The 26,279-nt window shown below is 50.5% G+C and overlaps 9 protein-coding genes across 9 annotated transcripts; 6 read left to right on the plus strand and 3 right to left on the minus strand.

Moving 5' to 3' along the window:
• Window positions 1-388: 388 nt before the first annotated feature.
• BDV17DRAFT_286625 (questin oxidase family protein) lies at window positions 389-1,954 on the plus strand (the record flags this gene model as incomplete). Its single annotated transcript, XM_073760957.1, has 5 exons — window positions 389-542; window positions 600-902; window positions 959-1,318; window positions 1,395-1,805; window positions 1,860-1,954. The coding sequence occupies 5 exons, from the start codon at window positions 389-391 to the stop codon at window positions 1,952-1,954; spliced, it is 1,323 nt and encodes a 440-aa protein (XP_073620647.1).
• A 308-nt stretch (window positions 1,955-2,262) lies between these two features.
• Window positions 2,263-2,756, minus strand: BDV17DRAFT_250557 (uncharacterized protein). The gene is made up of 2 exons (XM_073756338.1): window positions 2,703-2,756; window positions 2,263-2,629 (listed from the first exon to the last, which is right to left on the minus strand). Exon 2 carries the CDS (start codon window positions 2,622-2,624, stop codon window positions 2,385-2,387), a length of 240 nt encoding a protein of 79 aa, XP_073620648.1. The 5' UTR covers window positions 2,625-2,629; window positions 2,703-2,756; the 3' UTR covers window positions 2,263-2,384.
• A 3,258-nt stretch (window positions 2,757-6,014) lies between these two features.
• Window positions 6,015-7,068, plus strand: BDV17DRAFT_250559 (uncharacterized protein). Its single transcript, XM_073756339.1, has one exon. The coding sequence runs from the start codon at window positions 6,613-6,615 to the stop codon at window positions 6,964-6,966; it is 354 nt and encodes a 117-aa protein (XP_073620649.1). The 5' UTR covers window positions 6,015-6,612; the 3' UTR covers window positions 6,967-7,068.
• A 785-nt stretch (window positions 7,069-7,853) lies between these two features.
• Window positions 7,854-9,748, minus strand: BDV17DRAFT_250563 (uncharacterized protein). The gene is made up of 3 exons (XM_073756340.1): window positions 9,476-9,748; window positions 8,998-9,336; window positions 7,854-8,925 (listed from the first exon to the last, which is right to left on the minus strand). The coding sequence occupies exons 1-3, from the start codon at window positions 9,593-9,595 to the stop codon at window positions 8,077-8,079; spliced, it is 1,308 nt and encodes a 435-aa protein (XP_073620650.1). The 5' UTR covers window positions 9,596-9,748; the 3' UTR covers window positions 7,854-8,076.
• Window positions 9,749-9,829: 81 nt separating this feature from the next.
• Window positions 9,830-12,012, minus strand: BDV17DRAFT_250571 (uncharacterized protein). The gene is made up of 4 exons (XM_073756341.1): window positions 11,400-12,012; window positions 11,234-11,290; window positions 10,946-11,179; window positions 9,830-10,884 (listed from the first exon to the last, which is right to left on the minus strand). The coding sequence occupies exons 1-4, from the start codon at window positions 11,682-11,684 to the stop codon at window positions 9,892-9,894; spliced, it is 1,569 nt and encodes a 522-aa protein (XP_073620651.1). The 5' UTR covers window positions 11,685-12,012; the 3' UTR covers window positions 9,830-9,891.
• A 2,608-nt stretch (window positions 12,013-14,620) lies between these two features.
• BDV17DRAFT_250578 (uncharacterized protein) lies at window positions 14,621-16,103 on the plus strand. Its single transcript, XM_073756342.1, has 3 exons — window positions 14,621-14,955; window positions 15,009-15,066; window positions 15,121-16,103. The coding sequence occupies exons 1-3, from the start codon at window positions 14,761-14,763 to the stop codon at window positions 15,837-15,839; spliced, it is 972 nt and encodes a 323-aa protein (XP_073620652.1). The 5' UTR covers window positions 14,621-14,760; the 3' UTR covers window positions 15,840-16,103.
• Window positions 16,104-16,541: 438 nt separating this feature from the next.
• Window positions 16,542-17,809, plus strand: BDV17DRAFT_68354 (uncharacterized protein). The gene is made up of 3 exons (XM_073764959.1): window positions 16,542-16,858; window positions 16,981-17,397; window positions 17,450-17,809. Exons 1-3 carry the CDS (start codon window positions 16,736-16,738, stop codon window positions 17,603-17,605), a joined length of 696 nt encoding a protein of 231 aa, XP_073620653.1. The 5' UTR covers window positions 16,542-16,735; the 3' UTR covers window positions 17,606-17,809.
• Window positions 17,810-21,607: 3,798 nt separating this feature from the next.
• Window positions 21,608-23,066, plus strand: BDV17DRAFT_286631 (uncharacterized protein; the record flags this gene model as incomplete). The annotated part of the gene is made up of 5 exons (XM_073760958.1): window positions 21,608-21,736; window positions 21,806-22,129; window positions 22,197-22,434; window positions 22,493-22,607; window positions 22,658-23,066. 5 exons carry the CDS (start codon window positions 21,608-21,610, stop codon window positions 23,064-23,066), a joined length of 1,215 nt encoding a protein of 404 aa, XP_073620654.1.
• A 1,726-nt stretch (window positions 23,067-24,792) lies between these two features.
• Window positions 24,793-25,137, plus strand: BDV17DRAFT_286632 (uncharacterized protein; the record flags this gene model as incomplete). The annotated part of the gene is made up of 1 exon (XM_073760959.1): window positions 24,793-25,137. The coding sequence occupies one exon, from the start codon at window positions 24,793-24,795 to the stop codon at window positions 25,135-25,137; it is 345 nt and encodes a 114-aa protein (XP_073620655.1).
• Between the last annotated feature and the right edge of the window lie 1,142 nt (window positions 25,138-26,279).

Consider the following 26,279-nt stretch of genomic DNA (forward strand, 5'->3'; position numbering starts at 1 on the left):
TGATGTAGATTACAAATGTCGGCATGTTCGCTTTGTTATTTAAGCTCCGAGTCTCCGACATGCGGGGAAAGGTATGATGTAATCATGGCCAGTCTAGATGCCAAGGTAGCTTTTCAAGCCAATATATATGCGAAAATACCTTGTGAAACCCAAGACAATAAACCAGATGCGCCTATCATCAAGAATAACAAGACCAACCACTCCCGTTTCTGCCCTGCGTGGCCGAGTTGCATCCCAGTGGTCATCCCAGCTTTCCGCCCCCTTTTCTCGTCCTACAAGAGCTAGAACAATCTTGTCGTCTCATAGTTCGAATAATTTGACCCCTCCCGCTGGAATCACCACCTCGACTACCGACCCAGCTGCTAAGTCCTTCAGTACACTACCAAAAATGGCCACCGCAAGGAAAATCCAATTGTCCCCGCAAACCGACACCGGAGTCTGGAGCACCGGCGTGACAGAGGACTCTGCCAAGGCCGCCAATGAGGTTCTGCAGGAGGACTTGGAGAAACACCATGTATATTTCAACAATATGGGGTTTCATAGTGTGTCAAGCCAAACCCACGGACAGTAAAGAAGAGAGAATGCTGACAAACAAACAGACCACATCGCCCACCACATCCTAACGATCTATGCACTTGGCGCATCACCTAGTGAGATCAAGGCTGCGTACGACAGGAACAAGACTTATCAACGACGTAGGATGCCCGTGCATGAGAGCGTCGTGCAGGATCTTCATGACAACGAAAAGTTCAGGAGCTCTTTGGGGAAGGAGAAGAACTATGAGAATTTCCTAGAGTTCTTTCAGCGTGAGATTGAGCAGAAGGGTACTGAGTCAGTCTTGAATGGGTATTTATTCTCTGGTGATGAGAATGCGGAGAGTATGATGGCGCGGTTGGTCGGTGGTAGGTTATTACCCTTTCCCAAGATACTAGGTAGTGGATGCTCATATAATAAACAGGCCTCCTCCATCCCATCATCCACCTCGGCTTCGGCATCGAATTTAATCAGCCAGCTATTATTGCCGAGGCACTCGCGCAGACGGCTATCCACGATGATTGGACGGGTCCAATGTTCCTCTTCCCGGTCGAGAAGGCTGCAGGCGGCGTTGGTAAGCGAGGGAGCAAAACCATGCTCCAGCTCCTGGAAGAGGCGCGCACGGATAGAAAACTAGCCAGCTCAGTCCATTGGGAAGACGGCAATAAACTTCGTGATGGAGTGCTCAAGCGAGCGCCCGAGGAGATGATCAAGTATGCTTCTCAGTGGACAGTCTCTGAAGAGCAGATGCAGGAGAAGTTTGCTGAGATGGTTGATACTTCTGGTATGCTTCCAAACATTAAACCTAAACAAGCTGCGTGCCATCTAGCAGGACGGATAGATGCTGATTGTTGGCTTAGTATACTTCACCAGCGCCTCTCAACGACCGTCCAAAAAAGTCAAGTTCGACTTCTTCTACATCCACGCTGTCAACTCCTCCATCTTCTACTCCAAGATCCTGGCTCTTCCCTTCTTAGACACGCGCACCAGGATCCGTCTACTGGAGTGGAAAGGACGCATGGATCTTCTTATGTATATCTCCCGCAATGCACCGGAGCTCTACCTCGACAGAATAACAAAGTACCCGGTCTCAAGTGACTGGGATACCATAGTCAGTCAGAGCAGACATCATCCCCAAGACGACGGACATTTGTCCAAGCTTGTGAGGGCATTGAGGAACGCGGAAAGTGTTTGCGATGTCTATAAGGGCCAGGAGAAGGAGCGAGGACTCAAGATTGCCGGAGATTCGTGGCTAAGGATAGGGAATATGGGTAAGCCAGATCCCCTACTCTGCCCAGCGACATGGGGTACTAATTGACTGTTAGTCAACGATTCAGTTCAAAGCAGTAATAATGAAGAGGCTCTGTGGATTCGGTCAACGGGCTTTGATGAGGCCTGGGCGGATGTAGATCAATTATAGGCAATATAATTGTACTCCTATGAGTGGACAGACGTGAAATGGAACCTTAAGCCAGAGTCGAACAGCCTTCGGTAGGTATTGAGGATTAGTCGGATCGCGATTGGCGAAACCAGAGATTCCCAAGGCAAGACCATGATAAACACAGATTTTCATACACTCGAGTGGAGAAGATAACTCCAACCACCTCTGAAGTAGTCCCGTATTCCTGTGTGTCTGCGAATGTGATACCGGTACCTGGCAGGATCAATGCATGACACAAAAGAAGAAGAAAAGGAAGGATTGAAAACAAGGGAACCCGTACATACACCCCCACGTCCTGCAGGAGAATCTCACCTCCTATCGTACACATTCATGCCCCAATCCCACCCACAGCCCTCCAACGGCACATCCAGTTGGTTCCCATGATCCCCGTGGTAGTTCACGACGGTCACTATCTCGCGCTCCCACCGACGCATATCCTTGCCAGGGAAGTCACCGACTCCTTCGACGGCGTTTGCTCACCATCATGCAACGAACTCTCCTGACTCGATTTATCTGAGAATGCTCGTATAAATCCAAAGCTAGGCACCCGAACCAGGTTCGCCCAGCTCCTACTGCTAAACTGGTCGTACGAATCCTGATTCTGCACTGTCACGAACAACTGTCGGAATGATGCGACGCAGGCGACCATGATAGCTGCACTGCGTTAGTTCAGTTCGTGCGAGTGCGTGTAGGTAGATCCACCTAGCATGGACAGGGCAGGGCATACATACCGGTCCCAAGATTCACAGTACGCCAGAAATACAACCAGGGGAAATCAAGCGTCATGGCGTAGGCGCTGTTGAGGGTAACTCGGATGACGGCGACTGCCGTGATGATAACGGTTACCGAGAGGATAGCGAATAGCACGATTTTCTTCCGCAATGGGACCTTGACGGGCCAGATTAATAGGATGGGGATCGATAGGACTGGGTAGTTGGCGATTTTCTTGGTTAGCTGCGATGATTTCGTTTCGGTGGAGTCATTGCAGGAACCTACGTATCCATGACATCTGATACGAGATCGCCAATGCACTGGATGTAATATGATGCCCTCTGACGATGAATCCGTTTCGGCGTAGAGCAGTAGGCTAAGGTAAATAAGACATTATCCTTTCCATCCATTTGTAGCATCCTGGGATCTGGCACAGGCAAGCCTACCATCAATCCATTCCATATCCCTCCCTCAAAGTACATTCGTAGTCTTGTACCCGGAGGAAAATAACCCCCCAGACTAACATTAACGCCCAAATCAACCCAAAACCAGATCCGATGCCTCCTAACCCGCAACCCAAGCTGGTGAAAGAATGCCAAAAACGACAGCTTAATCGACCAGAGGCCGAAATGGAACAGCTAGCAGAACGGCACAAAGTACCGGTGTAAGCTCATATACTGCGCGTAAAACTCCGGCGTCCACGTCTCGCCGCTTGCATTGAGCTGGTAGGAGCGGTAGAAACCATTTGCTGGCCAGCATCATCCTGTGGACTTTGTTTGGGGAAAGGCAAGCACACCATATAGGAACTACAGCTCAACTCAGAATCAGAATCAGAAGCTTTTTTTTACTCGCGGCAAATGGGTAGTAGGCCGTAAATGAGACAGGGTAGCGGGGGACAACTTGGCAGACATTGGCGTCATGCCACGCGGACAGTGATAACATCCTCCACTCGATCCACCGTTGACAATTCAAAAGTTCATTTCTTATCTTGATTTAAATCAGGCCCAGTATTCACGGACAACCAGATACTCGTCATCTTAGCCCTTTACGGCCCGTACATTCTCTATCCGGCCTATCGCGACGGGGCTCTGCAGCGAGAACTCAAGCCAAAGCTAAGAAACATGGCAAAGCCGGTAATTGATTACAGATATCGGCGAACTCCAAGAGCGTTCTCGCCGCGCCACCGTCGAGCATTGACACTGCCGTTACCAGAGGGTCAACGTGAACGCCGTCGCGCTGGAAAAACGGATACTCAAACCCAGTGCCCTTTCTTCAAACTTCCCTTTGAGTTGAGAGAAGCTATCTGGAAGTCCTACGACCTGAGACTATACACCTTAGAGGAGGGAGGGGAGGCTATATGGTGCGCGGTGTCGTCGGGGCCCTGATATCGGGTCCGGAGTTTACGTCTCCATCAGCCATCTCCCCGGAAACCTGACAACCTGGAAACTAGCATGCACAGTTCTAGCCAGGTTGACAGGTCTGTACAGCTTGCGTGTAGGCCTTTTGCTGCGCCCGCAAACTAACCATAGTTTCGACGCAACGCCATTTGTGAAGCCGTTGCGGGCTCTTCGGGTGCCGGATTTTGTGCTTGAAATTGGCTCCTATACGCGCGTTGCTGATATCGAATATGGCGAACTACCCTTTGAGGTGGTGAGTCAAACATCCTAGCAGAATACTTGATTTTGCCGGTCATAAATTAGGACTTAAAAGGGGGATTTCAAGAAATAGATATATCATGTTAGCTGATCTGCAATGAACAAGGCCATTTTCGGGGTCTGGAGGCGCAGTGTCTTCAATATGAGACGGGGTGCGTTAACCATGGCCGGTAACCCTGCTAGAGTAGAAATCTGCACGCAGTCTCAGACTTCACACTGGTCCCTAAATAACCTGGCTGTATCCGTAGCTCTATATATTGGCCATGGTCCTACCGGGCCCTAGTTATGTAGCAAAGGAGAGGTTCACGATTACGGGCACCGAAAACGTAAAACTGAAGAGTATGGGATTCAACGAGCGACTCGATAGCAACAAGAATATAGATACAAACAGAGAAACAGAGAGGCAATGGAAAACAAAACGAAAACGGGAAGCTGACAGTTCAGCCATATACAACTTCGGGCTGGACTGATCTCCATCTTGACGCAAAAGCCTTGGCGATTCCGTGAATATCACGGTCGAGTGTTCTGATGCTGCGTTCAAAGATACTTTGCTTCGTACTTTTTCAACGCCCGTACCACAAAGGCAAAGGGAAGTCGGCGAAATGTCATGCCCCCCGTGCGCCCGTTTTCATCAAAGTAGAGTCCTTGCACCGGAACACCCGAGCGTGGTACGAAGCTGAAAAGGAATATAACGCTCCAGTCGAAGCATCCAACGTACGGGCAGTGCTCTGCGTACTTTGTGGCTTGCTTAATGGCATGCTGCCGTTCAGCGTGTTGTCGGGGCCAACACTTGGGAAGTAGCTGTCGAATAGATGATGATAAGACTCGATTCTCTCTTCTAAATAGACCGGGACCGCGTCTGAGTTGGTCGTTGAAAAAGCGGAATTTCGGATTGTACGGCACGGCAAATTGGACTCATCTGGCACATCTGGGAGCTTCTCGTCGAATGCTGCAACAATTGACGGGGTTGAGTGTGTGAAGCCATAAGAGTGAAAAGACAGTTGGCAGGGATCCCCGGGAGAAATGGTAAGGTAGAATGCCGTAGAGAGAGGGAGAGAGAGAGAGACAGAATGGGCAGAGTTGGCGGGGCTGGACTAGGGGAAAAGGTCAACAGCAGTCCAAAGGAAAGAATCCAGGCTCCCTAGGTACAATCTGGAAGGTGTGGTCCGCACCTAGGTTACCTATTATTATGCGGTCCCCGTTTCTAGGCGCCGTTCCATCACCATATTAAGTCTGGATGGTGGACATGTTCGCGCTTTGCTGGATAGGATTGGCTCTATAAATACCGTCGTCAACCACCAGCATTCTTGTAAGCCACAACCTTGTGGTATGGGAGACCAGTGAAAATGCCAGGTGTGATAATCTACCTAGCCACTGCATTAACTTCCGCGGGACAAGCTGGCAGTGCCGTATGGAGGACCTTCTGGCCGAGCATGGATCCGATATTCGATGGCCAGAGTATTGACTCGAGCCTGGTCGCAAGACAACACAGAGAGCTTGGAGGATACGGTGCGTACCTACCCTAGTAACTGCGAAAACAAAAACAATAATCAATATAATATCACGGAAACCACGTGATGTAATTGATGAAAATTAGAAATCCGACCCAAAACCGCCGCTGTGGATCTCTCCAGGAAGCCGCTAACCCTTCCCCAAGCTGCCACTCATTCACTCTCTTCTGTTTTCTCTCAGTTTATCTGTAACCATGTCTTTTGTTCCACAACCATGTCAGCCCATCTTTGGGCCTCCATCGACCGAGTTTCCCAAGCCTCCCATCCCATATGTTCCCGGCTGGCAATTTACTGCAAAGGCTTATATTGCACCCCCTCCCACGGCAGTGGTACGAGGCCGCTGCCTCAACGGTCAAAACGGAAGGCTGGAACGACGGCAACTCAGTCCGGTAGTTCGTTGCCTAAGGCGGCCCCCGTTACCAGGCCGAGAAGGAGATTGTGTTGTCAGCCTAGAGGTGGTGAACATGTTGAAAGGAGGCGACAGGCACAGTTCCTAGGTGTTCGCAGTGCGGCTATTAGAGCACACGCCGGAAGTTTGTCCTGAAGAAGGCATGGAACTTGTGGCCAAAGTGTACGACCCGCTCTACTTCGATGATGACGAGGGATATCTGAACCCGTTTCTCTGCATGGACCAGTTTACACCCATGAGGCCAACGCATATCCGGCTCTCCACGAATTACAGGGTCGGTGGATCCCGAGGTACTATGGGTCCTACTCCCTGAATATACCAGTGGATACAGCGCATACAAGGACGGTCCGGATGATTCTGATCAGGCAGATCCCTGGTGTCACTATGGTAGATATTCAACCCAAGGAACTTCCGCAATCAACCCGCCAATTCATCATGAAATCGATCGTGGACCTCGAGAGCCGAATCTACGAGAAGGACGTTTGGCTTGTTGACGTTGAGCCGCGGAATATTATCATTGCATCCCCAGCCAGCAAGGAGTCCCACGTTATCTTTATCGATTTGGCCCATGCACTTATCAATCGCCGGCGAGATGAGCTGATTGTGGCACATTTGAACTATTTCCTAGGACAGTACATGTCGCCCATTCTGCGGTGGGAGAACTCCAGACGAGACGCGCTTGCGTTTAAGGAATGGATTGACTAGGACTGGGAGACCTGGCTCCACGAGGAGCTTGCTCATACAGTTGCTGGTATTACGCCTGAGATACGCGAGCGATGGTCTGACGCCTTTTAGTGTGCGTTACGGGTTTCGGATGTCATACTATGCCCTTCTCTTATACACGTGGTCTCGCATACAAATTTTGTATTTCGCTTTACTCCACACCCACTGATATAGTATATCCTCAATCCTGCATTTCCGACCCCTAAGCAAGGACCAACGTGCTTTTCTACTGTCAGTCACTACCTTACCATAATCATGTCTCTCACCATGAACAGACAGCACTGGCTTTGTTGCCCTCACCGCCCGTCCATGTCCGCTTAATATCTAATCTCGCCCGACGGATGGCTCCCTGGTCTAAGGCCCGCCCTTACAGAATAACTACTTCATCGAACAAGCAAAAAACAACCTGGTTCGTTTTGTCAGCTTACTTACTAATTGGTTCCATTTAAAAACTTCGCTTTCTACTCGTGGTTGGTACGAATTGGATAGAACCCTGAAATCAACAATCTGTTTGGCTTCACCCGCGTAATTAGGGTTTTTTCTACAAGCCCAGCCTCAGCCCGCTACCTACCCTAGCCTATGCTATGTTAACGCAATGCAAGGCAATTAGGTACCAGCTGGCTTTGTCGGTTGAGCGGTTACTATCTCATTGATGGATAGCCCGAGTATTATAGGAGGGTTCCTGGTTTGATCTACGCTGAACATGGACGTAGACTCGGCATACCGGACTAGTACAGCTGTAAGTAGTACTTGATTCGGTAACCCTTATTCTACTACGCAGGTGCAGACCATTTCCCAGGTGTTCAAGCTAGCGTAGGACGTGGAGGATTATAGATTCCTACGGAGACGCTCTAAAGCCATTATGTGGTCTCGAGTGTTTATCGCACCAATAGTTTGACGGGTACCTATTGATACAGTCTGGTCACTACTTACTTATGAGTATTAGTGATTCGCGAAGCGAGATATTGTATGGAGGCGCCCGCGGGTTCGGTTAGGTACCATAAGGAACACAAGAACATGGATGCGGCAACGCCGTGTGAAAATAGAACGAAAGCCGCTCATCAAGAAAGACAATCACCATGCGATATGAAGTTAGCATGTTGGCCTCCACTGGTACTCCCTACTCTCCCCAGGCTCCGTGACGGACTCCCCATGTGCCCCATTCAGAATGGTAGTGAACTTCGTGAAAGCCTTGATGACTTGCTCATGCTTCTCCGCCCGTTTCGTCATCTCATTCGCTCTTTCTGCCATTTCTTCCATCTGGAGCCTCAGCGCATCGACGCGCATGCAAGATGATATTTCGAGGTCCTGAATCTTTTCCTTCTGGGCAGCGACCTGGGACTCAAGATCCGCTATTCTCTGTCTTAGGGCGGAGGTTTCCTCGGATCCGTTACTTGAAGTTGGCGCTTCCTTTTCATCCTCCTCGCCTAGGATTTGCGTGAAGCGGGCTAAAAGCCGTACAGTGCCCTCGAGGCACTGGGTCTTTGTTAAGCCTTCGACAGATGAAGAGAGAGACGTCGAAGATGTTGCGCCGGGTAGAGCTTCATTCTGCGTTTGAGGTGCAGATAATGAAGCTGATGCTTCGTCGCGGACCGGGTTCGATTCTTGCTGTGAAGGACTCGTCGCCGGGCGCGGTTGCGAGAATTTTGGCGATTTGCGGGCTGAAATTGCACGTGGGGCAGTTGTCGTTGAGACGGCACCAGTGATGGGAGATTTCGATTTTGAGGCGCCCAATATTGAGCGCCCAGGCGGAGTTCTCGAGACGCCGCTGGATCCTCGATGAGAAGTAACTCGTGTCGCGTGCTCAGGAACCTGTCGTGAGCCAAGTGTATTACCATTACCAGACCGAGTAGGAGAACCAGAAACAGCATGCTCCTTCTCCGAACGCACACCGGAAGACAATAGTTCTTTCCTATCAGCCACCGGGTTCCTTTCTCGGATCTAAGGCATAACCAAACTTCAGTTAGAAGACAGTGCACTGCAGCAAGGGCAGGTCCTCAGCAAATATCTCACCTTCACGACCTCACCAGTGTGCGAAATATCCCCCTCGTCGCCGCTACTCTCATCGTCGTCATCACTATCACCATTATTCGCTTCGGACTTGTCAGGACCTGGACCACCGCCGTCACTGCCTGTGTCCGACGCATCGTCCTCATCTTCAGACCGCAGTCTTTTCCCCGCACGATTCTCGTCAATCGGATCGGGAGATCTTTTCGTCGACACAGACGAACCCGTCTCGGTCCCCGTCCAGGGAAGACGATTCTTGCGGCCTAGACCGTCACTGCGCCCGTGCTTCAGACGAGAATATTGAACCTGCACGGCTGGGCCGCTGCGACCGGGGAAGTAGTTGAACTGGAGAGTTTCGTTAGTTTTAGAGTTTGGCATTCAGTAAGGTAAGCATAGGCATGAAGCAAGAACAAGAAAGAAATATGGTGTTAAGGAGGAGTGTGTGATTAAATTGAGGGAATGAGATTGGGGGAAAAGGTAGTACCGCATGAAAGTCCTTCCAGCTGATGTCGTGGTGTTCCTCCTTCAGGCGCATGAGACGGTCATTCTGCTCGTCTGTCCAGGCTAGGAGGTCTGGTCTGTTGTTGGCGGGGGTGGAGGCCATGGCCCTGATAATGTGGTGAAGACGTGCTGAGGACGTGGCGGTTTAGTGGTGGTTAATGTACGGTGAGCGGAGGTGGGCTGGTTAAGCGTCGCAAGTGGAGGTCACCTGGCCCCTTTTCTGTTTTGGCACATATCGTTACACCATCCGTACGGCAGCCGCGACTGGAATTGCGGGTCATATCGTAATTTAGGCGTTAGTATATTACAGACTGCAATGGTGGATTACTTCAAGTTCTTATGTGAGTAAATAGTAGTCTATTAGTGGCAATGTGTGATTATTATAAATATACGGTGGCCTCAGTCGGCCATGGCAGCCGCCGTAAGCTGAGAGAACCGCTCAACGAATTCCTCCAGCCTCTTCAGCTTCTCGCGCTCCTGAGCTCTCTCCTCTCTCATCTTTTGCGTCTCCTCCCTCATCTCCTCCATCTGCTTCTCCAGCGCAACGAGCCGTGAGCCACCTGACCCCTCCAAGATATCCAAGCGTGATTCTAAAGTCTCTATTTTCAACTTCAGCTCGTTGGTATCTACGGGTTGATTGTTCTCAGTCTTCTCCTTTTCGCTGTGAATTTGACTCAAGCGTGTCGATAGCTGGAGGATGCCTTGAAGACATTGAGCCTCGGTTAGGTTCTCGCCGGGTGCAGTATTGTTCTGCTCAATCGGTTTTGCTGATGGAGAGCCTCGCGGCGCTGGAGGTATCGACTGAGGAGGTGGGGGTGGGGGGGCAGGAATGCTATGAGGTGTTTGTCTGTGTTCTGGGGTATTGAAGCCCTCCCTGCCTATCCGGTCGGGGTAGGGGTGCGCATTTTGTGGTGGGAAAGGCGGAAGATGGAGAGGTTGGGGAGGGATATGGGTGATCGTTTGTCTGCGTCCTGCGTTGTCAATAGCATCGTGACTCGCCACGACTGGCCCTCTGTGATTTGCCTGGTTGGTATCAAGTTGCGCTTGTTTGCTGTTCATTTGACCCGTCGAATGACCGTTCACGGGCGTCCAACCAGTCGGACGAGGGTAATCTGGTTGTTGCGCGGTTGGTGGGAAGGGATGACTATGGTATGTAGGGTGAACTGGCTCGCTTTGATGAAGTGGAGCGGGCTCTGCGGTACCTGTCGAGGAAACTGAAATCGGGGTAGACTGGGTCTCGTGATTAGGAGTAGGAGCTTGCGATCGAACTGCAGCCCATTGCGGAGGTGGTCCTGACCCCGGTGTCGCTGGCGTATATATTGATTGAGGCTGAGGAGGCGGTGCAACAATATGGGGATGCGGATGTAGAGGTGTTGGCTCCTGCGGCACGTTCTGATGCTCAATAACCATTAGTACAGGAACGAAATATTCACACCCCGCGTATACAATATACCGATGTATTTTGACGATCAGGTTCGGTCCCTCCGCCAGGCTTGCTGATCTCCTCACTGCGGCGCCTCTCAATTCGGGGCTCTTTAGACGCAGGACTCTCAATACCGTCTTGACCACGGTCTAACGGGCGTTTCCCTGTAGTCGGGCTGGTATGATGATGGCTCGCGACGACTCCGTGACTTGCTCTGGCGCTTAGAAGCTGGGCCCGCCTTCTATTGTCTTCCCTTTTCATTTTCTGCGTCGCGTGAGCACACTATGCTCAGCAATCCTGCAGCTTCTTCTCACATACCTGGTATTCCTGATCCAGACCACTTCGCGACCGGTCAGGAAACTCCGAAGCAAAGGTCTGCGGAATTTATTAGACATTGCGCGGAATATGCGATAGAATACAAACAGCAAACGCAACTACTCCATAAAATCCAGTCAAGAAAGGAAAGGACGAGCGACATGCATACCTTGTACCATTCAGCCTCAGTAAGGTGGCTTTGCTCAAGCTTAAGCCGCCACAGCTTATTCCTCTCCTCATCAGTCCACTTCATGCCACCCTTTTCCGATTTTCGCCGAAATCGTCTGGGAGAGTCCTGCGCCATGCCCGTGACCGAGTGGGGGATAGGGGTGGAACTGGGAGTTGAAGTGGGAGTTGAAGTCATGTTGGGAACGTAATGCTTCCACGATGCAGCGCTGGCGAAAGTCATCCGCCGGCAGGCTGGGAACTTGGAAGTCAGGGTTGGCCCGATCATGCACTTGCAGTCGTGCAGTGATGGCTCGACTTCAATTTGTCGCTGAAACGACAGGTCCCTGACCGGAGTTCGGTGTATCGGTATCTTACGAGCGTAAACAACAGCACGGCCTTGAGAAAGGAGGTGACCTGTCGCGAGTTGACTCTGAGAGGAACGGAAAGTACGGTGCAGGGGAGCTAGCAGGGATTAATGACTTCCAGCGATGAAGCTGCTCAGGCGCGACCTTGGTCAGTGAGTTGCTGAAAGGGGAATAATGACCGGGAAGGGGCAACCCGCCGCCCGCGAAGAGCAGAGATTTGGCCAAGACGCTAAATAGGAAGGATCCAAGTTTTAGAAAAATAGGGCGATAATTAATAGATCAAATTAACCAAGATTTGTTTGGCCAATACAGGCTTTACGAACCCATACGCCAAAGTTTTCTGAAATGTTTGCCAAGACTTCTCAGCAGTCTAGAATCTTCTGCCGCGACCCTGCATCGCTGTTTCTCAAAGAAAATGGCAACCGAGCATGTCAACTGATAGACCTTGGAACGTCCGAGCGCTGACACCCTCCGGCTCGAGTTGCTGCATGTTTGCCCCGGTGAAGTACCGGGATAGAATGTCCTTGCGTCTCAATGAACGATAAAGGGGCGACGCTATAGTAATATGAACTGCTGGAAACACGTCCAGTACGTAATTACAGCCCCCTTAGGTTCTCACCTTTGCTTACCTAAGTACTTAACAGCCACGTGACGGCGTGGCACCTTCCAGGTTGTTTCCCTACCAACTTCAGCGATGATGGCAAGCAGTATGGATGCTGTGATTCCTCACCTCGAACCCTTGTGTATATCGTGCTTCGTAGTCATCGACAGTAATTACTGACCGAAGACTCAAAAGCAAGTTGCCGAAAAAGCAGTCTGAACCGCCCGTTTCGGTCCCGTGGCTGGGCGCAACCTTGTTCATCCATGACTACTCGGAAGTTATGCTGCGGGACCATGGACGACACGCTGCTTAACAGGTTACAGCGGGCACTAAATCACACTCGAAGTAATTTGGTTACTCGGAAATAACGATACGAGCTTGATAATACCAGACCGATAAGTAATAACCTCTGTAATCGCGGGTATTGCTGTGCTGATATATATTTTCGCAACCCCAACATTGCCCCCGCCGTCTTGGCGACCGTATTGTTCTACAACCTATTCAAGTACGTTTTCCAAAGTCATATCCTTCGTCGCTCCTCGTCTGGAAATGATAAATATTAAATACGACAATTGCTCCGACACGTTCCCTATTTTGCCAAGGGTAACGAGGTGCTGAGTCATTCACAGTGGTGGGTTGTTTGATATGAACAGATAAGGTTTGCCGATCCTTCATAGGACTGGTTGGTCGAAAGGTATTCTGTAAACAGTGGAGAAAGTGTATCGTCAAAAGAGGTAACAACGATATGGAGCACAATGCAAGTAGCAATCTTGGAAGGTAGAATAGCTTGTATTCCGAAGATGCATCGTAAATGACAGTCCTTATATATCCCGATTCATCGAATTAATCAAATCATTCCAGTATGACTGATTTGACTGATTTGACTATCATATCACTACTATCATGTCAATACTTCCGTATTTCCGTATTGATATAACGCTAGCTTCACCTTGTCTTAGCGTCTTCGGCCCGTAGTTCTTCCGCTCGTCGCACGCTAGCTGCGGCGCGTGGAGTGCCGGCGTCAAGGCGCGACTAGACACAATCATTCCTGCCTCCGATTCAGCTCCTACTTCAACTCTCACCTCCACTCCAGCTTCGGCCCTGGTTCCATGCCAACCTCACCACCCATTTTACCTCAGCATGCTTCCAGGCAAAATGTCGGAAATTGACTGATTGCGATATTCATTGCGTAATCTAGGCGATGGGGCGACGATACCGCTACACTACTGGTCTCGTCCAGCCCAAGTAAAACGCACGTTGGCTGTGCCGCAAAGTCTCTTGAATCTCGCCCGGTCTCTCGATATCTGCCCGCTAGTACGGAGTAGGAAAGCCAAGAAGATCGACGAGCGACGGGACACCCCGAAGGCCCACACTTGACCCCATCAGCCGCCGGCGCGTAAATTCTAAATTCTAAATAGGGCTTGGCTTGACCATCAGCCACACTGACCATAGGCCGGGACGAGGAGCTGAGAGTCGCTGCACCTGCCCTGTCTGGCCTGGACGGTTGGCTGTGCTTTCTTTTCTTTTTCTTCAATGTTTGTCGGCGATGGCGTAAACTGCGTTGCAATTCCGAAGCGAGATTAAGAGGGATTGGAATCCATGCCGACCAGGACTTTCCCTGTCCTCCTTCGAACAATGACAATACTGTCTGTCGGATGCGTTCCCATCGTTTTAGGCGGAGCAAGGCATTCTTCTGATAAGCCAGCCACATCGCGGTGGCAAGGTTCGTGTGATTTCCCCCTGCATTTTGAGGCTGTGAAGTCTGAAACGAGGGGTTTGTTCGTTATCGAGTACTTTCCACAAAACCCACTTTTCTCAAGAGAAATCCTTCGAGAGAGGTTACTTCTCTAGTGAGGGCGATTAACATTCGATTGGAAGGGGACGGCATTACAAAAGCCATTGCAAGTCGAGCTTATTTCGGTTTTCTTTGAATGAACCCGCACTTTGAAGCTCACCTTCATCACACGGACCGTTTCGCATCTGCGCATAAAGTTGCTCGGAACGGCCACACTATGCCCTCAACAAGCGGCTACTTGTTCAGTCCAAAGGGTGACAAGCCGCCGCGGTACAGTGACGAAGAGAAGGTCAAACTTTGGAGGTTGCGGCAGGAGTATAGCCACCTCACGTGGGATGCTTGGTATAAGGTATGCCACTTGTTTATTGTCGGGTTTCTAGCCACAGGCCCTGTCGTGATGAGCGACCTGAGTAATGGCTCGTTTAGAAATATGGCGCCCAATTTCCCGGCCGAGAGAGAAGTGCGTTGGAGCAAAAGTTCTGGGTATGTTGACGCTGCAGTCGGCCGATCGTGGGGGATATTCGCTCACTTCAAACAGGCATTGATCAGAGAGAACTGGAAGCCAGATCGGCTGGAGGGGAGTGTCAGATACAACAACCGTATGAGGGACGAAATCGAGACCACCAAGACTACCAATCCTCGAAAGATTGCTGTGCTCAGGACGGGAAAGCGCCCGATAGATCCTGACGGTGGGGGATCGGGCAGCCGTCGGCAGAAGGAGCCCAGGCTCGAGGAAGACGACGATGTGAGTAGCGAGGGCGAGGGAGATATTGGAGAGGATGGCCAAATACAACCGGTATGCTCTTCACTATCCTGTCGTTTCGACTGACAATGCCGACTGGTTTCGAGTTCCAGGACTTCTCACCTCGAACTCAACGCATGCTTCGCTCCGTTGGAAGACCACCTAGTATGACACTGTCCCCTCGGATGAAGGACCCTACGTCGCTGATACCGCAGTTAGACCTATCTCGGCTCGATGATGCGAACATACTGGACTTTGGTTTTGATGTTGAGGCTTCTGACCATACGTCGGAGCCCCGTCCTGCACAGCCGTCAGAGATCTCAGAGGTGCAAGAGCGACGGTCGCTCACGGCCATCAGCGACCCTGTGCCGGGGCACCAGATGGACCATATACCAGCTACAACAACCGGCGATAACCCCTGCAGTCCAAGGCAAGAACAGGGAGCGACGGAAGACGCCTACCGACAACTGTCCGAGTCCTTTGGTATAAATAATGCGCCACCCCAACGGTCTACATCTGCAGACAAAATTGAAGATAGACCTGATGAGGGATCTTCCTCTTCAATACCTTCCCACATCCGAAATCTGACGGGAGCGGATTGCCTCGACGGAATAGTCCGGCTCTTGGCTCGCTATACCGATATAAAAATCAGGGAAGAACATTCACAAAACGCCAACTCAGGAGAGGTCTCTGCCCTCAAGAGTAGGATACATGAACTAGAAGTCAAAGCGCAATCACAAGAGAGGGAGCTGCGGATTCTTGAAGCATCAGCGGACGAGCGAATAGCAGCCCTAGAAACGAAAATTGAGAAAATGTCACGGGAAAACCAACAGATGGTTCAGAAGATGGAGAAACATGATCATGTCATGCAGGCCTTTAAGACACTTACTGCTGCTCTCCATGCTGGACAACATATTCCAACGCCTGATGCTGATTGATTATAGGCAGGCTTACCGAGTATGCAAAAGGCTAAGATGGGTTATTTTTATGTCAATACCTCAATTTATGCTTGATATTTTGAACATATTTAGTTTATACTATCACAGGAAGAAGCTACATATCAAGCAACTAGACTGCACTTCCAGTCTCATGCTATAAAAAGAGGTCAGAAAATTTACGTAGCATGGAAAGCTGCTTGGTGGCATAGAGAAGTCAGAGTCTCAGACTTAAAAAGAGAAAGTCTTTTTGAAGATAAAGCCAACATTTTCCTAAAAGGGCTGGGTAATTACATTCAAATCAAAAGTACTGTAACAATAATACCAACATAATAATATATGCCATGATATCCTGACTCGTGTTGAGAACTTGAGACATGACTGACAGGTGGGGTTGGGGGGTGGCCCACCATCCATGCGCCATCCGCGCCCGGGGATCCGGGATCCGCCAGAGATAAAGGAGGAGGGAAAGACAAAGAAGAAGGAAAGAGAAAAAATTGAAATTGAATAGAGAGGACAAATCAGAAAGAAGGTTATTAACTATACTTAGGTAATAGCAATTAGAGAATATGGCATGTGACCATGATAAGAAACACAACTTGCTTGCTTTTTTCCCCTTTCAGTTGCCAATAAGGACACCAGAATTCCCATTTTATTGTCAGACTGCTGATTTTAGGTAGAGTCCCGCCGAGAAACCCCTTCATCCTTCAAGCACAGCCCAAGTCAACTCGAAGAAGCAAGGGGGCAAGAGACTGAGGCGTGAAGCAAAAATAGACAAGGCTGCGGCGGTCGGGTCTGCCTTGCAGGCGCCCGGCAGTCTCGGGATCACGCCCGCAAATTAATCAATCAGCTATCCTCCGCCCGTCGTACCTCGCGCTTAGAACTACACTGCAATCACAATGCCTGACAAGAATTCAAACCCGAGGAAGCCATTCGCGATCACCTGGACGCCCGAGCAGAAAGACCGACTATGGAATGCAAAGATTCTCCATCGCCATCTTGAATGGAGGGAGTTTCACAAGGTCCGTACCTAGACGAGTCCCAATTGTTTTTAAACCCAATCCATTCCCAGTAATCACTACTTACCAATGATACATTGCTGCATAACACCATAGCAATATATACTGACTTATTCACAAAACAGCTCGACCTCTTCCCAGGCCACAGCGAGGCATCGGTTCAAACAGCCTGGTCGCGACTCCAGCGTGAACGTGGCGGGCCCCGATCGCGACTCCAGCGTGAACGTGGCGGGCCCCGATCGCGACTCCAGCGTGAACGTGGCGGGCCCCGATCGCGACGAGGCCGCAAGCCTGGCTTGAGGACCCGAAAGGCTTCTATCAGGGTTTCGAGAGGGGTGGTCCAAAGTATTGCGGCGAGGCGCTCTGCAGCCGCGACCGTACGCGGTGGTAGGCAACGATTGAGGAGACCGCTGAGGCTTCGGGAGGCTGTGAATGAGACGGCTTCCGAGTCGGACGAGTATGAGGATGCGAGTAGTGATGAGGGTGGGAGCGTTATAAGAGCGAAGGATATCATGTTGGATGATGAGGTTTCGTCCCAGGTGGTGAGTTTTAAAACTTTTCAGTTTCACATGTTCATCTAGTCACTCTGCTAAGCGCTGTTACTTTAGGACCAATGTGATCAGCCATCGGCGCAGGGAGGTGAAGCCGATTATTCAAGTGACTCGGATGAGTCGCCACAGAGTGATACTACGATGTCGTCCTCGCAAACCCAACGACATCCCGATAATACAGAGAGCAACCCAAGTCTAAACCTTGGAGTCGCATTGACTTCAATGGCGGATCCACCAAGCGCCCTAAACGGGCCGAACCATCAAGACCCACCGGCATCCACAAGGACCAGAACCAGAACCAGATCAACACAATCTCAGGATAATAACAATGCCATCGGCTCAACGCACGCTCAGAGCCCGCAACAAATCGGCAAAAATAACGGACACCGAGCCGTGATTTCCGTCTCACCTGACCCTGAATCTATAGCAGCCGAGCATCTCAGAAAAGCAACTGCACATCTGGCCAAATATGCAGAGACTGTGGAACAGAACTGCAAAACAAACCATTCAGGGCTGTTAGCACACATTGCGCATCTAGAGGCGGAGAACATTTCCCTTAAACGCTCAAGTGATTATTTCCTTGAAAAGAGGAATAAGATTGGGCGGCTATACGAGGAACAGTTGATAGAAAATAAAGCTCTTATACAGCAGGTGCAAGAACTCACGGGAGACAAAGAGAGGTTGGAGAAGGAGTTGGAGAAAATGGGTGGGGCCTTTGAAGCTGTGAGGGACTGGGAGAATATGAGGATGGCTGATTTTATGAGATTTCAGGCAAGTCGGTAGGTTGCCCGGCATGTCAAGTAGAGAAGAGGGAAAAGTGGGGTTGAATTTTTGTTGTCTTCTATTCTTCATAGGGTGATCGATCCAAGTTCAAACTACTTATACTTGATATTATTATATAATCAAAGTCAAAATATTATGTTCCATTTGGAAATTACCTCAACCTGTTGTTTTACCCATCAGCAACCCAGCAACAAGTCTAACTCAGCGCGTCATGAGCTGTTTTCAGGTCACGCGTCTCCTATCTCTCACCCAGCCTATATCCTCAAGTTCCCAGACTCTAAGCTAGACAACGCCATAGAAATCGGCTTTTTCCACCGGCTATTCGGCGTCGATCAACCCGTCGAGTCCACTCGCCTGGCCACACTACATGGAAAACCGTCGACCGAAGACGAAAAGGACTTCTTACGCCATTGCAGAGCCGAGTTTGCTGATATTACCTGCCCTCAACTCCAGCAGGTTAGCTAGACAAACAAGTAATCCTTCTATTCATCATATATATTAACATATTTAGCGCTTCTTCCCAGATCGCAGCGCGTCAGGGGTCTGCCACCAGTGGATCAAAATGACGAGAAAAAAGGCTACCGAGAGCTCTTCGTCATTGTCGTCCGCGCCAACACTGGAAAAAGGGCCGTAAACAATCCCATACCACTCCTGCAAAGCGCACGCTTTCTGAGCCAAAGCCGCGGATAGGTCGCCTGAGGAAAAGGTATAAGTTGAGTGACACAGAATCCGAGTCTGATCCAGACTTTGAAGTTTGCTGTAATGGCGATGGGGCTGATGAGGAGAGTGATACCGAAGCAGGTGATATTGACAGCGAGGGGAAGACTAGACTGGTAAGACTTATATTCAGATATTCAGGCCCCGAGTCGCCCGAATTTCTTCGATATATACGTGTTTCTGATTGTAATAACATGGGTTGGTTTAGCTTAGGTATCCCCTCCGCTCTACCCGCAGTAGGAGCACAGCCAACCCATGTGGAAAAGAGCAAGGTGACGAGAGTACTGCCCCCGAGGAAACCAGATTGAACGGCGATGACGGTTCTACGGAGAAGGCCGAGACTGGGGAGGGCTCAGGTGTCTATCATACTCTACAAGCATCCAAGCGTACCAGATATCCCGGGTCGACACCACCGCACACGACACAAGCGGTAGTTTTTCGGGCAAGCTCCTCCCATCACCGCAAAATGACAACGCCCCTGCAACAAAAGATTTAGCCGGGCAAACCAGTGTCGTTGAAGTGGACGCTGGCGCTGGTGGTATCACAATTTTAGAGAGTTCAAAAACCTTATTACCGCCGCCTCCTAAAGTGCACTTGACGCCAGCTGTCGCAGTGATACGAACCCCCCCACCGGTCGCTTCCGCATCGCGAAGCGGCTCCGCAATACCTCGAGCGACAGTTCCGTCTTGGAGGATGGCTTCTACGGCGATGAGAGCCGTGAACAACCCCAGTTCTACTACTGCAAATTCTTCTCCAATCTACCACAGACTTGTAAAAGATTTCACGACGCGCAGGCGCCCTGCCGAACCTATGAGTTGCTCGGCAATACAATCTGAGCACATTGTTACTTAACCCTCCAACCATCACGCAGGTGGTTCCTCACCGGTATCCGAGCGAACACATCTGGATCAGCAGCTACTACCAACGGGAGTCAGAAGGTACTCGAACATTATCACCACACCGCAGCAACTGGTAGATTACATCAGCCCTTACAATCCAGTTTGCAGAGCCCAGCTTGCTAGCGAAGGTCAAGAAAGCATAGCGAAGTTACCAATTTCGGCTGGAGCGGCCCTAACGAACATGGAATGAGCGGCGACTTCAGAAGAAAACTTGAATGATGCGCTAGAAATCATACAGGGACTCGGTGAGACGGAGGCCAAACCCCCTACGCGTATCCAATCCACCCCGGCGCCAGCATCAGCGTCAGCACCAGCACGAGCACCGACTCCAGCCCCCAATATCCGTGCACTAGGACCAGGACCGTCCAGCATCGTGTCCATAAACTCGCCAATGTCGACCTCGTCACAGTTCTTTGAAGTACCCAAAGCGCCCACCCCACCGAGCTCCAGCCAACCTATTCTCCAAGTCCTCCAACAAATCCAATACCAAGCCGCAACCGAGCACAACAATCTTCAACTTCAGATTGGGCCGTTGATTAAGCGAGGCAAGGCATCGAGCGCGCCCGTTGTGAGAAAGCAGTGGAGCTAAGAGGGAAACTTTGTCGGGCAGATGACTTTTTGGTGTCGGATTTGATCCATCCGAATGCTCTGTTGAGGTTGGGATGTGAGACTGGGCTTAGCGGTAGTGCTGAAGAAGATGCGTGCAAGAAGGAGGATCTAGAGTAATCGGTCGAGGCTTACATGTTTCTTCGGATACTTCAGCTAGAGTATGGCTCCAACTACTCGTTGGTGTCGTCCAGGTCGTGTTCTTGCTGCATCTCTCAGTCCACTTATGTTGGATTATCATGCAACAGCCCTGACTTTCTCTGATCAATTGAACAAACGAGATATAACCATCGCTGGCGCTGCCACGTAACTCATGATTCTAAGCTCGTATTCACTGTCCGCGCATAGTGTCGAGGAAGAACAACGGGACCTACTAGATTCCCCATAGACGAACTCCGCTCGATATTCAAGAGCAACCAGAAAAGAATCCCCTCGTGAACTCCATGTTTGGGTGGCGGAAAAGACTACGACCGCGACTGCCATCAGAATAACGCGCTTTCCTGTGCGACGCGTCGGGAGAAGCTGTCTCTCTCACCGGGGATGACTTCAGTTGAAGACTAGACATTGCTGAGGTCAATTCTATGCCATCGTCACTAGAAGGTTCTTGCATTATGACTATTCGACTCCATGCACCGACACCTAAACTGACCTCCCTGTCCCGTCTCACTGGATCGGCCAGATGACATGAGCTACAATTACTACAGGCCCCAAGTTGAGAGAGGTATAATCTGCGCAAATGAGACACGAAAACAACGCGGGACGCGTATGAGGTCGCAACGAGCTGCCTAAGTACGATCTACCTACCGGTACTCGACTTTTTTCTCTCTGCTTTCGGGGCCTTACCACGTCACCATCTCCTTCATTCTACAGAACCTCAGAGACTGTCATCCCAGCGCTATCGTTTACGCTTGACCATTGGCTTCTTCGAACGTTTGCCTTGGAGCTCTTGATACACTCTTCTTTTACTTTTGCTCCAGCTTGGAAGCCATATCTGCTCGTTCTGCTGGCCACAACACAACACCACCACCGGCCCTCCTATTTGTAGGAACACACCAGGAAATAACACCGTCTGAGTAACTGAATCCAGGAGATTCCAACAGACGGTCGGGTTGAATCGGTATCAGTGCTTTCTCGTGATCGCAAGTTCGCTCCTAGTCATCTTCTCAGAGCTAGGTATCATAAATTCTAAGATCGATATGTCCCAGTCCCAGCGAACCCACTCGAACCCAGCCGAGCCTTCGTCACCCTGGACCAAAAACAGCCGGGACAGCCTGTGGTTCCTACGAAACACTTTTTCGCATCTCAGCTGGCCGCAATTTCATGAGGTTTGTACCTGACTCCCACTTTCCGCGCCAAGTATACTAGAGCTGACTCATACAACATATTCATCACAGATGCGCCTTATGACGAACCGTACTCGTTCCGGAATTGAGCTGGAGTATGCCCGTATCAAGGCAGAGAAGGTCCAGGACAGGAATAAGCATAGGCACGGGTACGGGTACGGGCAGACGGCTATTCAAGTTAAAGACCAAGCCGTCCGTACACCTAAAACTACGGCAAAGCGACCCGCGCTACCGAGCCCGCAGTCTTCAGACCAACGGCCCTTTAAACATCCAAAGACAAGCAAGGACAGCCAGAATGCGGTGACTGGATCCCCCGGAAGCAGTAGGGACAGCGACGGCGTTCAGAAACAAGGAAGGTATTGTGGGGAGAGCCTGGTGAGACAACATCTTCTGGATGGGTAGCTAAATGGTAATGGTGAGACTCCAGCTAATACCTCTCAAGTTCAGGTACAGCCCCAGCGATAGCGAAGAAGGGACTGGATTCTCTACCGCCAAGCTCCGAAACAGGACCGTCCTTACTCCACTGTCGCAGAAGACCATGTCAGTCGCTACCAAGCACAGCAGCATAAAGTCGGCCGGATCGGCGCCGAGTACCCCGGTAAGGCCCAACAGGACTGCGAACCGAAACTCATCGGGGAATCTTGGAGTCAATCGATCTTACCAGCACGCCAACAAGACCAGTAAGGACTTCGGCCGAGATCCGCATACGTGGGGCAACCGTAACCGCAACGACAACAGAGTCTCCTATTGCTCCCCCGCCTCGTGATGTACCCGCCAACGCGCCCGAACAAATTCAAGAACAAACTCCTCCCGCTTCACAGGAGGCAGATGTATCCGAAACCACCACCGCAGCGTTGCCACCGACGAGATAACATGCGTAGGTCATACAAAGACCCCGGCCAGGCCCGAACAGCTACCCGTCACTTGGAGCCTGCACTCGGCGATCCAGGGCCTTCTACCGCAAGCACGAGCACTGCAGGACATGCACATCAACGCCACCGCCGCCCCCAACTCGGCATCATGCAACCCGAGTATCACTGCGATGCTCCAGAAGGCGGAAAACGAAGCCATCCGAGACCATTGCAAGGCCAGGATTGCGGCGATCGAGAAAGCGAGGGAGGCCAAGGGGCTTCTTAAACGCGCGGAGAAATTGGAGGAACACACTAGGAGTATACGGGAGCTTCGAGAAACCTTTGAAAGGTCTCAGGGTTTGAAATTAAGTGATGCAATTGATTTAGTTATGGTTTTGGGGAGGGATGTCGGGTCGGAGAATGCGTTTGGCGGGCAAACTCCGTTGGGCAGGACTTCATGATGTGTGACTTGGGTGATGAGGTCGCTTGTGAGATTATCTTGACTCTTTTTGAACGATTGTTTCGCTTTTCCAACACGAACGAGGTCGTTCTTGGCTACCTACGAATTTCATATGGGCATGTTCATATAGTCGATAACGCGAAAGGATATATCACGGTGTTGTGTTCCTGACCGGAAACCATGTGCACCCCCAGAGTTCCAAGACTACTCGATCTCCGCCACGTCTCGTCCCATGCATTTAGTCGGTCTTTGCATTAGACCATGTCTACCAAATTATTGAGAAAGCTAGCGCAATAAACTTCCGCCATTCTCAATCGACCACGTTCGAAAACCTAGTCGGACCTAAACCCATTCGCTTTTTCTTTTCCCGACACTTGCCTCATTCAATGGTCATTTCCCTAACTGATCCTATAACAGATAACTGCTTCTAACAATCTTCTATATTTCCATCCAGGCCATGGACCAACAAGGGGTACTGGAGGTGGGCTTGTGAGACCTCTTACTGACGAGGTCGAGACCCAGAAGAATGCGCACGATGTCCTAGCGGAGATGATTAAGGTTCTCGAAGCGCGGACGGAGGAGGAACGCAACACGAGCGAAAATAGGATGGAGGGACTCGAGCGTCTTCTTTCAGATTCGGCGCCAGGCCCTGGGAGTGCCCGTGGCAGGGATGCCGGGGGCGATGTGAGGGCTCAAAGCTTGAATGCCTCGGCAACGGCATACGCTTTCCCCTTTTGCCCCATATAACTACAAATATGTTTTTGTCCTTTGGCTAGCAGGAGGCTCGAGAAAACTATGATTGGACATGGTAGGTAAATTAATGTTTAATGACATCCGCTAGGATGCTTGATTGAAACAATTAGCGCTCTACTACTGAGCAAGGCAAGTCAACCGCAGAAAGTAGTGTACTTCATAGAGTCAGCCAGATACTCTAGAAGCATCATGAAGTGTAGATGTGGCAGCGTGGCTGTGAAAGAGCCTACTAGATGATTGTTATGGTTGAAGCAGCAGAGGAGAATCAAGATCCAACTCACCATAAAATGCCGGAAGAGGATGGTAGTAGAGACTGAGAGACAGGGCCATAGACTGTCAGGATCAAGGGATGGTCGTCGGCAAGGCTGACGGCGTGGGATTCGCAATGGCCATCACCATTCACAATCCGTACTACAGCATGGCTACCATGACCAACACAATCATGCAACCCCGCTCCCATCAGTTGGGCCTACTTTACTTCCCTTAAAAAAGCCCATCCTACCATTCGCCCTTTCTTCTTCTTTTTCTTCTTTTTTTTCTTCTCTTCTGCTCCTTCTTCTTACCCCGTCCCCTTCTCAACCCGATCCTCTCAGGACTAACTCCTCCAAGATCAAAATCTTTTCTCCCATCCAGCACTCGGTATTGACAATTCATTCCATCTCAGTAACCAGCTTAGTTGGGAGTTGGAAATACAGAGTAAAAAGGCATTTCCCTCCTGAAGTACCCGGGATTCCTAGCTAGATTTACGGCTCCTGGGACTCGAACATGCCCGGACCAAGCTGGACGCCAAAAGAAAAAGCAAGACATTCGATTTTGCGAAACAAGCATCGCAACCTCACCAGGGAGGAGTTTCACAAGGTACGCTAGCATCAAGGCGCTGGAAGGCCTGTACTTGTCGTCCTAATCTGCCCCGCATCTAGCTTGATCTGTTTCCTACCCGATCCGCAACTGCTGTTTACAAAATATATAATAAAATGATTGAGGAAAAGGACCCGGATGAGGACTCATCTCCGGCTCCGTCTATCATTTACAGTGTAATCCCCCCTCGTTCTGGTCTACGCAAGAGATCCTCCGCGACCGTGGACGCTCGAACCATTGGTCAGCCACAGGAGAAGAAACGCAAGATTGTTGATTCGGATAGTGGCGAGGACACGGAAAGTGAGGACGATACAGAGGAGGAGAGCGTGATCAACGAAGGTACCCAAAGCAATTCCGACTCTGGGGATATTGATGCAGATGGTTGTACCAGACAGGTGTGTATTAGGACCGTGATTGATCCTAAGTCCCTCATGTTCCTATCTGTTCCTAATGATCTTTAAGCTTCTCTCTCGTGCATTTCACTCACAGGGGCAGACTAACCCTTCGCCTGCTCGTCATCAAACTGCGAAATCTCGAACCCTGTTCCCAAGCTCACAGCGGCAGACCGAGTCCCCGAAACTTCGACCGCGCCGGATCAGAAAATCAAGTCTATAGCTGCATCGAGAATGGCAGACTCGCCACGGTCTCATGGAACCATCTGTTCAGGACAACCTACCACCAAGATAAAGACAGGCATAATCAAGCGCCAAATGCCATCCCAAGCAGCCGAGACCACATATTCAATGGGCCACCTCCAGCCAGCCAAAGACCCCTGCGTTAGGATTTGACACACCCTGCCCTTCAGGAGACAGCCACCGTCTCCTCCTTAACGAGGTAAGAAGGGGCCATCAAAAAGAATCACGACTGGAATATTTCCAGGAAAGCAACTGGCGTCTCAGGCATTGAACAGTTTGCGGACACCATCCAAGATAAGTGACAATCCGCCTTCCATTTCGAAGGTCTCCGAGGCAGGTAAACCTCGAGTCCCTCAACTCTCCAACTGCTACAAACGTCCATTCAGAGCGTACTACGTCTCTAGCGACAGGCGCACTAGAAAGCTCAACCGTTGGGAGAGAGAGTCAGGAGGTCGTTCTGAACTCGAGACGTCGCGGCGCACCACACCACCCCACCCAACCAAGCACCGGAAAACCTCGGAACAGCGAACCGACCGAAGCCAGCCCTAACTCGGCGCCAGCGAGCAACGCAGCTTCGACTCCTGAACACGAAGCAACAACCTCTTCGGGCTTAAACAGAAAATCAAACGCCGTTGAAGGAATTGTGTCTTTGATAACAAGCCATACAGATACCGAAGCGACCCCGCTAGCCATCCACCCAGCTTCAAACACCATCCGCCCGGAAAACGCCGCCGCTCAGTCAAGGTCACTCGTTGCCCTATCCGATAGCGAACCGAATAGCTCCGACACCTTCACGAAGTACTTCCAGAAATTTAACCATATGTGGCAAGACTTGGTGACGGACTGTAGCTGTTTGCATGAGAAAGAAATATCTTGCCGGAGTCAAAGAAACTGAAGGTCTCAAGGAGATGCTGAAGGATAGGGACGCACGCATAGAGCAGCTTACAAGCATAATCGAGGAGCGTGAT

The sequence above is a fragment of the Aspergillus undulatus genome (genome assembly GCF_047715775.1).
Source record: "Aspergillus undulatus strain CBS 261.88 unplaced genomic scaffold BDV17scaffold_2, whole genome shotgun sequence".
Taxonomy (NCBI): Eukaryota; Fungi; Ascomycota; class Eurotiomycetes; order Eurotiales; family Aspergillaceae; genus Aspergillus; species Aspergillus undulatus.

Coding starts and splice junctions, on each gene's coding strand:
- BDV17DRAFT_250557 (XM_073756338.1), bottom strand. CDS start 2,624: ATGGTCGCCTGCGTCGCATCATTCCGACAGTTGTTCGTGACAGTGCAG.
- BDV17DRAFT_250559 (XM_073756339.1), top strand. CDS start 6,613: ATGATTCTGATCAGGCAGATCCCTGGTGTCACTATGGTAGATATTCAA.
- BDV17DRAFT_250563 (XM_073756340.1), bottom strand. CDS start 9,595: ATGGCCTCCACCCCCGCCAACAACAGACCAGACCTCCTAGCCTGGACA. Junction 9,337..9,475: donor GCTGGAAGGACTTTCATGCG/GTACTACCTTTT, acceptor GAAACTCTCCAG/TTCAACTACTTCCCCGGTCG. Junction 8,926..8,997: donor ACACTGGTGAGGTCGTGAAG/GTGAGATATTTG, acceptor GTTATGCCTTAG/ATCCGAGAAAGGAACCCGGT.
- BDV17DRAFT_250571 (XM_073756341.1), bottom strand. CDS start 11,684: ATGATCGGGCCAACCCTGACTTCCAAGTTCCCAGCCTGCCGGCGGATG. Junction 11,291..11,399: donor CTGAGGCTGAATGGTACAAG/GTATGCATGTCG, acceptor TAAATTCCGCAG/ACCTTTGCTTCGGAGTTTCC. Junction 11,180..11,233: donor GTCTGGATCAGGAATACCAG/GTATGTGAGAAG, acceptor CACGCGACGCAG/AAAATGAAAAGGGAAGACAA.
- BDV17DRAFT_250578 (XM_073756342.1), top strand. CDS start 14,761: ATGAGGGACGAAATCGAGACCACCAAGACTACCAATCCTCGAAAGATT. Junction 14,956..15,008: donor AGGATGGCCAAATACAACCG/GTATGCTCTTCA, acceptor ACTGGTTTCGAG/TTCCAGGACTTCTCACCTCG. Junction 15,067..15,120: donor CTCCGTTGGAAGACCACCTA/GTATGACACTGT, acceptor TACCGCAGTTAG/ACCTATCTCGGCTCGATGAT.
- BDV17DRAFT_68354 (XM_073764959.1), top strand. CDS start 16,736: ATGCCTGACAAGAATTCAAACCCGAGGAAGCCATTCGCGATCACCTGG. Junction 16,859..16,980: donor AATGGAGGGAGTTTCACAAG/GTCCGTACCTAG, acceptor TTCACAAAACAG/CTCGACCTCTTCCCAGGCCA. Junction 17,398..17,449: donor ATGAGGTTTCGTCCCAGGTG/GTGAGTTTTAAA, acceptor CACTCTGCTAAG/CGCTGTTACTTTAGGACCAA.